Source organism: Protomyctophum bolini (genome assembly GCF_963924005.1).
Source record: "Protomyctophum bolini genome assembly, chromosome: 3".
Lineage (NCBI taxonomy): Eukaryota > Metazoa > Chordata > Actinopteri > Myctophiformes > Myctophidae > Protomyctophum > Protomyctophum bolini.
Window position 1 is genome coordinate 21,645,455 of NC_137864.1, and position 12,885 is coordinate 21,658,339.

A 12,885-nucleotide genomic window follows, 5' to 3' on the forward strand; every position below is an offset into this window, starting at 1 on the left:
AATGTTTATAAACAAATCCCAAATCCCTTGGTCCTACCCCCCCGACCATGAGACTTACTACAGGTAAACTGGTAGTGGTCCTACCCCCCCATGAGACTTACAAATCCCAAATGTTTATAAACAAATCCCAAATGTTTGTAAACAAATCCCAAATGTTTATAAACAAATCCCAAATGTTTATAAACAAATCCCAAAATGTTTATAAACAAATCACAAATGTTTATAAACAAATCACAAATGTTTATAAACAAATACCAAAATGTTTATAAACAAATCCCAAATCCCTTGGTCCTACCCCCCCGACCAGCCTATAGGCCAATGTCCAAGGTGAGGACTATATTATTATGAGAGAGAGAGAGAGAGAGAGAGAGAGAGAGAGAGAGAGAGAGAGTGATTGAAGTGATGCACATCAGCGTCGGAGAGGAACAGGCACTGTCAGATCAGTTACGCAACTTTTGGGAAATCGAATCACTTGGAATCCACATGAAAGAAGTGCATGCTTCCCACTATAGGCTGAGGAAGAAATGCCACTTGACAGTTTTCAAATCAGCCGCATGGTGGCGCTACAACAGGCCAAGTTGCGTCTCACACACACGCACACACACGCACACGCGCAAACACACACACACACACACACACACACACACACACACACACACACACACACACACACACACACACACACACACACACACACACACAGACAGACACACACAAAAGTTAATTTCTGCATCTCTTAGGGCCCATTTAACCATAATGCATTTGGATGGCAAAAATGGCAGATCTGCAAGTTCAGTGTCTTGAATGAGATGTGCTGTGAGTTTGCATATCTGCTATTTCCCAGCATATAGGACCGTTGCACAGTGAAGTATAAGCTGCATATCCCATAGGGATATACAGTATATACTCCTGAATGGACAATGAAAATAATTTGGGAACATTTCATTTTGATGTGGTGTCATAATTATACATGGTACAGTGATGGTAGCCTAGAGTCTAGACTATCAAGGAAATGAAAACATCATAAACATGGCACTTCATCACTGTGAAAAAGGTTGCAGAGCCCTGCTTTACACCATGCTGCTCTATTCATGCATCATTTACTATTGTTATCCTAGCTGTCATAACAACCATTCTCAGACAGTGTGTGTGTGTGTGTGTGTGTGTGTGTGCACACTATGTAGTGCGCCTGTCACTACATCTGCTCAGATGTCACGTGATTTCACAGAAGAGGGATCGGGGCAAAGTGAAAGTATTCAGCCTAGCTGCACCATGCACACAGACCACGTGACCTCATCTCTCTTCTCACCATTATGCTATGTAATAATAATGATAAACATAAACATCATAGTTCATCATAGTTATTTATATATTAGCCCATGGGATTATATTTTTCAGACCTTTGCTTTCGCATATCTGTGATAATAAGGCTTGGTTTATGTAAATAATGAATAAATACATTTCAAATATATTTGAAACCATGAGTTTGCTTTCAACGATACCCTTTCAACTACGCGCGACCCTATGGGTTGGGAGGTGTATTACACGCTGAATGTAAGTACCGGTAGCCTATAACATTTTGAGAAAAAATGGCCACCGATCGGGTTAAAATGCATTTTATTTGACAATACGGAACACCCCGGCAGCTTATACCCACCGGCCACTTATATAACATCCGTGATCATCAGGTGAGCACTTTATATTTGAACTCTGAACGTTTATGTAGATGAAAGGCATGTTAATGGAGCAAGTGCAGAAAGTTCCACCATGACATGATGTGAACAATAGTCAGCTTTATTATGAACACTAACCGAAAGTAAAAGTAGTCTAAATGTGAAACTAACACAGAGAGAGATAAACCCTTTCTGTCATTCTGTGCGTGTGAGCCTATGAAAATGAGTCCTGTAAACCCACGCCCACATAACATTCACAAAATAAACAAATGAACTGCGAGTCTGTGCAAAGAGTAAAACAAGGGAGAGTAAAAATGCAACTGAAATGACCGTAACGTAGGCTATAGCCTCGATCTGCAGAGAAAGAAGAAACGACAGCAATACATATAAGGAGGAGCGTGGATGGAAACGGGTGAGTTAAAAACCAAACCTGATGGAATTGGTAAACGTTTTAACTTAAAACGTTTACCAATTCCATCAGGTTTGGTGCGAAAACTACATTCAATCTCCATTCATCAACAACTGAATGGTTTAGTAGGCCTAGGGCTCTTGCAGATATTATCCCATCATATGGGCTAGCCTACATGCATTACAAATATATGTTCCATATTGGTGCAAAATCTGATCTGATTGATTAGAAAAAAGGGATGTGTTTATTGTAGGCTATGATCATTAGGCTACAGAGTGTTGTTTTCGTCGACTAAAACTATGACTACCTTTTTCCACTGATGAAAACTAAATGGAAACTAAATGAAAACTAATTAAGCTATAATGACTAAAACTAAGACTAAATATACTCAAATTTCGTCAACAAATAAAAACTAGACTAAAATGTTAGGAAGGGACTATAGTGGACAAGAGATCCAGTATAAATCCTCTTACACTTGGTTGCATGCTGAAAATAGCCGATCTACAAGCTCACAACGTGTCACAGCTAAATCATCCGCTAAATCAATCGTCAAAATCAACCGTAGATTTCAGTCGACTAAAATCTTATGATATTTAGTCGACTAAAACTAGACTAAACACATAACTAAAACATAACAGGTGACTAAAATGTGACTAAAACTAAATGAAGAGAGACTAGTCAAGAGACTGACTAAATCTAAAATCAAAATGTGCCGCCAAAAACAACACAGACTGCAACTTTCTTATGCACAATGCCACATGACATTGGCAGCTACAAAGTTTTGGAACCACCTGGGCCCCGCCATGTTCCAAATTAATAAGTTTGGTGCAAAATCATATTCAAATGATTCACCAATTTATTTTTAAATAAATAGATCATTATCCCATAATTACAATGACAAATGTAGCCTTTTTTATATAGACCTGGATATATGGATTATGCATTAACTTCCAGGAGTGTCCCATGATCCAGTTTGATGCATTATTTATTAATCAGCATTATTAGATTAACAAATCCACTGTTTGATGCATTATTACACAACATTATTAGATTAACAAATCCACTGTTTGATGCATTATTACACAACATTATTAGATTAACAAATCCACTGTTTGATGCATTATTACACAACATTATTAGATTAACAAATCCACTGTTTGATGCATTATTACACAACATTATTAGATTAACAGATCCACTGTTTGATGCATTATTACACAACATTATTAGATTAACAGATCCACTGTTTGATGCATTATTACATAACATTATTAGATTAACAGATCCACTGTCCACATTATTCAATATTTGGATGCAATGGTTTCATAGAGATACACATAATTAATGATCTCATTAGGCTATAATTAATGCAACTTCCTATTTGATATATTTTTGATGGTATGCCTACATGCTAAATAACGGTAATATAGGTCGCACACACCAATACTGCATTTTTAATTCTGAATAAAAACTAAAAACAAAATGCAGTCTCGGTGTCTGCATGCGACCTATTGTCGTTATTTATATATGATTTGACGCGCAAACGCGGGAAGCGAACGCAGCTCGTACATATTTGGGTTTTGGACGTATAGCTGCTTTGGGGACTCCTTATATGGTTATGGCTGAGTCATGGTGACACAAATCACTCAGCTCCATATATGGGCACAAAAGCGGGACAGACAGACAGACAGACAGACAGACAGACAGACAGACAGACAGACAGACAGACAGACAGACAGACATGATCTGCTAGGTCTCATAGTAAGTGCTCACTGCGTTCGCAACTAGAACAGTTCCTGTTCGGGGGGTGATGTCAGAACAGGACAGTTCCATATATGGAGATGTAGGGGTGATATGGATTTGGGATTTCCAGAGCCCGGGCAGAGGCTTTTGTGGCGGTTCTGGACAATCGGCTGTATATGTCGCTCACTGTATATGTTTCTTTTCCCTTTTTACCTCCTTTATGATGATTCCTTTGACTATAAGTGTCTATTTGTACGTCACTAAATGTTTTGATGAATTGAACAAGGTGGACCCTCTTGTAAACAAGTGTAATGCTTAATTGGGTCGTCCACTCACAGTTAACAGTCTTTGTATTGAGTTTGTGCTTGAAATGTAATGTAATTCTGCAAACTGTTAATAAATATTTCAATTAATCAATCAATGCCTTGTCATGCAACGGAAATAACAGATCTACAAGCTGAGTAGGCTAAAGAGCGCTGCACTCCTTACTCAGACCAAAAGTGAAAGCCTTTCGTTTTAAGAGCTTCTTATCCGTCCTTTGACTGATTATGTGTTATCGTGCCTGCCTCTGTGTGTGTGTGTGTGTGTGTGTGTGTGTGTGTGTGTGCGCGCGCACACGCGTCCACAAACTTGTGAACAGTGTATTATCATGGACATTACTGGTAATACTTCTCTTCCACAATAGAAGCAGTGTAACACAGTCAGTGACAGTGGCTCATGGTGACCACAAGGAGGCAGTGTTTAGCAGTGGCTCATATGGTGACAAACCTCACTGTTGGAACCTGGAGATGATGTTAAGGATTTATAAATTAGTTTAATATAATTTAGAACTCTTGTTCACTTCTGTTTCAGTGTGAGACCAGTTTGCAGCTAAGAGCATAACCCATTTAGACATGGGGTCGATTCAAAAAATAAATAAATAAGCTTCTAAATCCTGTTTCTATGTGCCAGTGTTGCTCAACCTTTTTCATGTTAACGACCCCCAGAATTATCTGTATTTGGCCGCGGACCCACATCTGAACATGTGTTGTTCCAGGACGCCCCATAAAAGCAAAGATTTGAGTTGAAAACGTTCGCTCTGAAAGAATATATATTCAAAGATTTGCGCGACATTTTCATGATTTTTCCAAAATAGCACATCTACAAGCTCGTAGCAGTTCTGCTATTTTTCAATAGCTAAAATATAACATAATGCTTAAACCACCAACAGGGGTTCCCGTCCTGAATGGGATAATCGTGGTGTCTAGATAGATAGATAGATAGATCTCGGGCCAATAGACTTTATTGTCATTCAGCAGATACATACAATGCATAAGAGAACGAAATGAAGTTTCACTGGCTTTTGTATGCTAGTTAAAAGAGAACAAAAATACTATTAAAATCTAAAATCCACTTTTAAAAACGGGGATTCAGAATGGTGGGAAATCAACGTGACCCAGTATCATTTTTTTTGACTAAGACCAAAAGACTAAAATATTTTGATAGTTAGTCGACTAAGACTTGACTAAGACTAAACGATTTCAGATGACTAAAATACTTTCCTCAAAAGACTAGATGATAATTTGTTGTCAAACTGACGTGACCCAGGTCAGTGACGTAGGTGCTCTATGGAGTGTGGCAGTCCCCCTCTCCGGAAGAGAATTTCCCATTCATTTTTCCCATAGACTTGTCAGAAAGTACATTTATCTAAAGACCTGTAAGCCTCAGACAAAGCCAACTCGACTGCTGACAAATCACGACAATAAACACATTTTTTGGGCCCGAAAAAAAAAGAAGGGAATTATTTGTTCGGCCCAAAACATTGTGTTTGTTGTCATGATTTGTCAGCAGTCGAGTTGGCTTTTTCTGAGGCTTACAGGTGTTTAAATAAATACTTTTTGATATGTCTGCGACGCTTTATTACCTTGTTGTTGAAAAGGCCTTGCCTTTGTGTCCTGCAGGGTGACAAGGTGTCTCCAGGGTTCCTCGCGTGTCATCTATAGAAGAACGTGATCTTCTCCTTCATCTCTGCCATGGTGGATGCACATCTGCAGACGATGGGAGAAGAAGTTCCGAGCAGGGCTTCTTCACTGCAGGATGGTCAGAACTACTGTGGACAGTAGACCTGCAGCAGAACACCACCGCCAGGAACCCAGACCTCCAGACAGGCTGAGCCGAACACCACCACAGCCAGTAGAACCTCCACCCAGAGGAGGAGCTCCACAGACCCAGAGGAACCCAGAGCAGGGTCTGAAAGCAGCAGAAGGAACGTCACCACAGCACAGAGAAGAGCAGGTCCGTCAGGACTGTGAGCCAGAACCACCACCACAGGTCCAAAAGCAGCCGCTCTGGAAGCAGGTAGAGAGCATACGCACGCACGCACGCACGCACGCACGCACGCACGCACGTGTGCAGCAACGTCATGTATGTGGGGGCCGCTGCATGGTCTCGGCCCCCCTGAGCTCCCGTCCCGCCTTTTGGTCAACCTTTGGTGTCCTGACTGTCCGGGCGGGGGGTGGAGGGGTGGGCGTTGCCCAGGCATTGAGGAGAACGAGAAAGATCATGGCCGACCCCTCCCACCCTGGCCACGGCCTCCTCACCCTGCTCCCCTCTGGGAGAAGGTTGCGGCTGCCGAATGCTACAAAAGCCCGCCACTGAGCTTTTTCCCCTCAACCCGCCAGGCTGCTAAATGACTCTGCTTTCCCTCCCTCCCCCGCCCCCTATAGGGAGTGTCACCGGACATGTTTGTTATGTTCCATAACTGCACTTTATTTTGTACTTTTTGCACGGTGTTGTATTTGTTTTTTGTTATTATTTGTTAAAAAGGAATAAGGAATGCACACACGCAAAGTCAAAACAAATTCCTAAGTGTTTTACAAATAAAGGAATCTGAATCTTTAGTCTTAACCTGCCTGGAGTTCTTAAATGGTGTAAAGGGGTGATCACCAGAGCTACGTTACCAGAGATCACAAGACTGGTGGAACAAGTCATGACTGTCCCTGTAACATTATGCAGCTCAGAAAGGTCATTTTCAGGGTGGTGAAATGTTGAAACAAGATGCTGAGACAAGTCGTGAGTGAATCATTTGTTCGTTGTGAGCTGAAATCGTACCACTTGTTACAGGTGGTGGTCAGCAGACAGGAGGCAGACCGCTGGCCGTCTCACCTGCGTGTGTTCAGCTCTGACGAGGAGTATCGTCTGGTTAGACACACCCACCTGATGCTGCAGAGGAGTGGCTTCTACTGGGGACCAATGAGCATGGAGAGCGCCCACCGTGTGCTGAACGCATGTGAGCCCGGAGCCTTCCTTATAAGGTAAAAAACACTGTCTACATGGGACTTATAGCCTTCCTTATAAAGGTAAAAACACTGTCTACATGGGACTTATAGCCTTCCTTATAAGGTAAGAACACTGTCTACATGGGAAGGTAAGAACAACAGGCAGTGATTTTCAACCCTTTTCATTTCAAGGCCCATTAATTTATTCAACTTTTGAGCGGCGTCGGACCGCTGCGACCGGACCATTTGACGAGATTCAGACTCAAAACTAAAGAAATGTTTTGTTTGACGTTGGAGAAGATTTTGTCCCTGATTCCATGATGTTGTGGCAAACGATCAAAATAACAATTCTTCTATACATTCTCTAATTGTGTGGACTTCTTTTAAATTAAGTAATGCAGATGTTTAACAATAATTTTACTCTTGAGAGCGGAAAAATTAAACGGTTTCATTTAAATAGTTAAAGATCTATAAGGGTCCATTTGGTTACCAACTCTCAGACAGACAGACAGACAGACTTTCCAATGTAGTCATTAAATGTACTACTCACTCACTCGCCGTGGGTTGTGTTTTAGAAGTGTGTTTAGAACAGTCTCAGTTCAGTGGAGTGCAGCTCAGCTCAGCTCTGCCAGGCAGGCAGCAGGTATAGCGGGTACATCTGTGCCCAGCTGGATGCCAGTCTGGCACTATTGCTCATACTGATGTGTGGACAGCTTGTCTCTGTCTGCAACCCAACAGAAAAATAGACACTCCATCGCCACTTCACTTCCTGTACCTCTGCAAAGTGTAGGTGGACGTCTCTTTTTACGAGAGCATTTTGTGTAGGACAATTTATTTATTTTTGCTTTTGCCTTTTTTTATTAGTTTTTTGGCTTTTCTGCCTTTATTGATAGTATCAAGTGAAGAGGGAGTGGAAGAATGGGAGAGACATAGCAGCAAAGGTTGTCATGAACGGGACTCGGACACGCGACACGCTGTCAGGCCAAAGCCTATAAGTGGCATGCGCCAATCCCCAATTTAGTCGTTATGTCAATTAATTGCTGTCTGACGAAGAGTTTTGAGCTCGAGACATTTTGTGTACAATAAGCTCTATAGATGCAGAGCAGCCATTTTGGAATTAACTCGGGCCTCTTCCTATACTTCCTTCACAGGTGTTACCGATGATACTAATGAAGGCTCTGTTCCATTCCCATTCTTCAAACAGGGTGCTGCTATAGAGGGTATATACTGTATGCGCGTGACATCATCATACCCGGAAATTATGCGGGGGCGTCTACTGCGAGTGGCAAAAAAACCTACTTTCTGGCCTCCACAGGCCATACATCCAAACAGAAAAGTCCTATCTGATTGTATTAAACGACGATAAACTCACTTTGACACTAACTTTGCCACTCAATTTGCCATTCACTTCATGCATGCACATACCCTCTATTATACATGTTGGCTCACTGGACACACTGCTACACCACTACGTCTCAAAGTGTCCTTGAGTGGGGTCCAAATGTCCTCGTGCGGAAACTGCGGATGTGTAACTCTGTGTGTAGTAGTGTGTACAAAGTATACAAATGCGGGTCCATTTGGGCCCATTTGTACACTCAGAGTTATGGGGGTCCTTGAAATAAATAAATAAAAGTTTGAGAACCACTGTGCTGCACTAAAATGGAACAGAGCCCTAATTAGTGTAATTGGTAAAACCTGTGAAGGAAGTATAAGTAGGGTAGGGGCCCATAAAGTTATTTTCCAAAATGGCGTGTGTATGCATAGAGGCTGTCAACATACTGTAAGGCATCTGTCTCGTTGGAGCCCTCAGTGTGCGAACGTTTATTAGTTTTGCTATTCATCATCGCCCCCCCTCTGCCTAAGCTTGGGTTGAGGATGTGCATGTTGTTTCCTTTTTTTGCCAATTAATTCCTACGTGCACACACGCACGCACACACGCACTGTCCTGCTGTTGCATCCTACGGGCTCACCTGGCAGTGAGGAGCCCCCACCGGGAGGATGTATAGAGAGCCTCCTCCGTCCTATACTACTACTCCTCGTAGATCTGCAATTTCATTCAAAATAAGTCATTGATTTTCTTTTTTTATAATTCAACACAGCATTGCATTGATGTTAAATCAGAAAATGTACTTTTAATGTTTACTTTTGACCCACGTCCTCGACCCACGTCGTGGGTTCTAGTCATATTTTAGTCACCGTTTTTATTGACTAAATATCATACGACTAAATATAAACTGCATTATTTTGCAGGCCTTGATGGCATTGTAATGGCAGATTTTACACTTGGTTGCATGCTGAAAATTGCAGATCTACAAGCTCACAATGCGTCACACTGCGACGCATTGTGAGCTTGTAGATTTGCTATTTTCAGACTGCATGCAACAACCCGAGCACTACCAAGCATAAAATGATCTCCTCGAGTATACCGTCAGTGAAAAAAGGTAGAGTCGATGAACACTTTTCGTCATAGTTTTAGTCGACCAGTGTTATTTTTGGCATTACATTTCTATTTTAGTTTTAGTCATAGTCTCTTGAATAGTTTTCCCTTAGTATTAGTCACATTTTAGTCACCTGGAATGTATTAGTTAGTCTAGTTTCAGTCGACTAAATAGCATAAGATTTTAGTCGACCTTAGTCGACTAAAATGTATTTTGGTGAGCCTTGATGCCGTCGTAATGGCTGATTTTATACTTGCTGAAAATATCAGATCTACAATATCACAACTTGTCGCAGCGCGACACGTTGTGATATCATTTTATGCTTGGTAGTGCTCAGGTTGTTGCATGCAGTCTGAAAATAGCAAATCTACAAGCTCACAATGCGTCGCAGTGTGGCGCATTGTGAGCTTGTAGATCTGCAATTTTCAGCATGCAACCAAGTGTAAAATGACTAAAGTTTTTAGCTGTTGATGAAAGAAATTGTCAATATATTTAGTATTAGTTTTAGTCATCTTAGCTCAGTTTTCATGTAGTTTCCATTTAGTTTTCACCGGTGAAATAAGGTATAGTCGACGAACATTTTTCGTCTTAGTCGACAAAAACAACACTGTAGTCGACTAAATCAACACTGTGGTCCATGCAGGGACAGCGGGCGGATAGACATCTTCTTCACGCTGAGCTACCGCGGCGACGACGGCCCCACCAGCGTCCGCGTGCTGCTGGCCAATCAGCTGTTCAGCCTACAAGGCAGCAACAAGACGTTCGATTCGCTGCTGGGCCTGCTGGCCTTCTACATGTCCGGCGCGGCGTCAGGGAGGCTGCGACGGCCGTACCGCACGGAGCGACCCGATAGGCTGCAGGCGATCTGCAGGCGGGCTCTGCACCGGGCCTACGGAGCGCACAGATCTACACACCTGCCTGAACTCAGCAACCCAGTCAGAGACTACCTACAGGACTATCCCTATGATATATAGATCTAAATTACATCTGTAGGAGGGCTCTGCACCAGGCCTACGGAGCACAAAGATCTACACACCTGCCTGGACTCAGCAACACAGTCAGAGACAACCTACAGGACTATCCCTATGATATATAGATCTAAATTACATCTGTAGGAGGGCTCTGCACCAGGCCTACGGAGCGCACAGATCTACACACCTGCCTGAACTCAGCAACCCAGTCAGAGACTACCTACAGGACTATCCCTATGATATATAGATCTAAATTACATCTGTAGGAGGGCTCTGCACCAGGCCTACGGAGCACAAAGATCTACACACCTGCCTGGACTCAGCAACACAGTCAGAGACAACCTACAGGACTATCCCTATGATATATAGATCTAAATTACATCTGTAGGAAGGCTCTGCACCAGGCCAAGGAGCACAAAGATCTACACACCTGCCTGGACTCAGCAACACAGTCAGAGACAACCTACAGGAATATCCCTATGATATATAGATCTAAATTACATCTGTAGGAGGGCTCTGCACTGTACCGCACAGATCTATAAACCTACCTGGACTCAGCAACACAGTCAGAGACTCTACTACAGGAACAGGACTATAGATCTACACATGCACAGACAAGCACAAATGTACGTACAGGGTATTATTTCATGATTTAGTAGTAGTTTAGAGCCCAAATGACCAAAATTGTCAAAAACTAAACTATGCTCCATGAATTCAGGACTTCACGGGAGTGATGGGAGAGCAAGGCTGTCAACCAGGCTTTATCACACAACTAGGCTTACAGTACTTAGTACACAGTACTTGAATGTTTTAACTCTTAAAAATGTAGAATGTTTTGTTATGTATTGATTTTCAATTTACAATGTAAGCATTTAGCTTTTTTTAATTTATTTTTTATTCAGACAGCCAGCAATGCAACGCTCCCAAAAACAATGTAGTCTCTGTGACACATCTAGGGGCCGCAATCTGCGTTCAAAGATTTTCCTAGAAGCTTTGTCATTGGTCGATTTTGCCTGTCTACTTCCTGATTGGTTAGTCATTGCGACCGGGTTTATTTTCGATCAATGACTTCTAGGAACATCTTTGAATGCAGATTGTGGCCCCATAGATGTGTCACAAAGACAAAAATGTCTTGTCTATGATTTATTTACCTTGTGTTGTTCTTGCTTACTGTGAATCGATCTGGATTAAAGATGCTATAAGCAATAATATTATTATTGCTTATAGCATCTTTAATCCAGATCGATTCACAGTAAGCAAGAACAACACAAGGTAAATAAATCAAATCCATATAGAAATAGTCATAACAGTAAACAAAATAACCTTCTAACAGCAGAATAAAAAACCAAAGTCAATAATCTGTACATTGAAACTATAATATGAACAGATGCCAGGTCTACAAATGAGCTGGCATCTGTCATGACCATTAGCTTTAGAAACGGGTAGATCCATTGGTACTCCTGAGGAGGACAGAGTCTGTCTAGTGTGTGATTTAAAATAAATTGAAAATGAAATTCATCTTTTGTTTTACTGCCCATTATATGAAGAATTAAGACATGTATTATTTTGTAAAATGACAACCATCTGTGCTGACTTTTTCTGGTTGGAGGACTATGAAAAACTGGAATTTTGTTTTAGGAAAGGTACTTTTGCTTTGGCAGACTTTTTATGCAGGGCGTGGGAAATAAGGCAGAATGTTTTGTTTGTGTAAAAAAAAAAGAAAAAGAAAAAAAGAAAAGGGAATATCAACAAAACATATCTGTTTATTGTACACAATGCAATATTGAATGTAATGATATGGTGTGTCCTGTAAGCCCATGTGGGCTGGGCGCCTTTGGTGCATGACACAAAAAATAAGAAATCTATCTATCTGTCTACATAACATGCATTGATTTGAATATATGCAAAGATACAATATGTAGCATTTCTAGTGGAGCATAAATGGGCTGGATATAATCAGCAGGAGAGATTGAAAGCTACGACAGGATTTTAAATAACTAATGCCTCCAAGCGGACTCAGGTTCCTGCGGCGCCACCCTGTACATACAATTGATTGGTTGATTGATTGATCGCATTTTTAAACGCAAGCTAGTCAATAAAAAAACTGTTGCTGTGGGCGACACCACGTCTAAGCACTACACTTGTTTACAACAGGGTCCACCTTTTTCAATTCATCAGAACATTTAAGGACGTACACTTCTATAAAAAAATTGGAAATCATCACATAAAAAAGGGAAATGTACAGTAGACGGCACAAGACATGCTCAGTTCTCCATCTCCCTGAGAACCTGACTGTCTACAACTGTGGGTTTCAACCTGGGGGTCCCCACATGATTTCCGGGGGGGTCCCCAGATGACAGTGATGTGACAATTTAAGGACCTTTAAGACTTTTG

At 41.5% G+C, this 12,885-nt stretch overlaps 1 protein-coding gene across 1 annotated transcript; it reads left to right on the top strand.

Moving 5' to 3' along the window:
- Positions 1-1,970: 1,970 nt before the first annotated feature.
- On the top strand, positions 1,971-10,498 carry LOC308313077 (suppressor of cytokine signaling 1-like). The gene is made up of 4 exons (XM_080759980.1): positions 1,971-2,085; positions 5,766-6,162; positions 6,928-7,118; positions 10,164-10,498. Exons 2-4 carry the CDS (start codon positions 5,845-5,847, stop codon positions 10,492-10,494), a joined length of 840 nt encoding a protein of 279 aa, XP_080616106.1. The 5' UTR covers positions 1,971-2,085; positions 5,766-5,844; the 3' UTR covers positions 10,495-10,498.
- Positions 10,499-12,885: the final 2,387 nt, after the last annotated feature.

Bases quoted from the DNA above. Each gene is read 5' to 3' on its own strand.
- LOC308313077 (XM_080759980.1), top strand. From the start codon at position 5,845: ATGCACATCTGCAGACGATGGGAGAAGAAGTTCCGAGCAGGGCTTCTT. The intron at 6,163-6,927 runs GTAGAGAGCATA...CACTTGTTACAG, and splicing joins AGCAGCCGCTCTGGAAGCAG to GTGGTGGTCAGCAGACAGGA. The intron at 7,119-10,163 runs GTAAAAAACACT...TGGTCCATGCAG, and splicing joins CCCGGAGCCTTCCTTATAAG to GGACAGCGGGCGGATAGACA.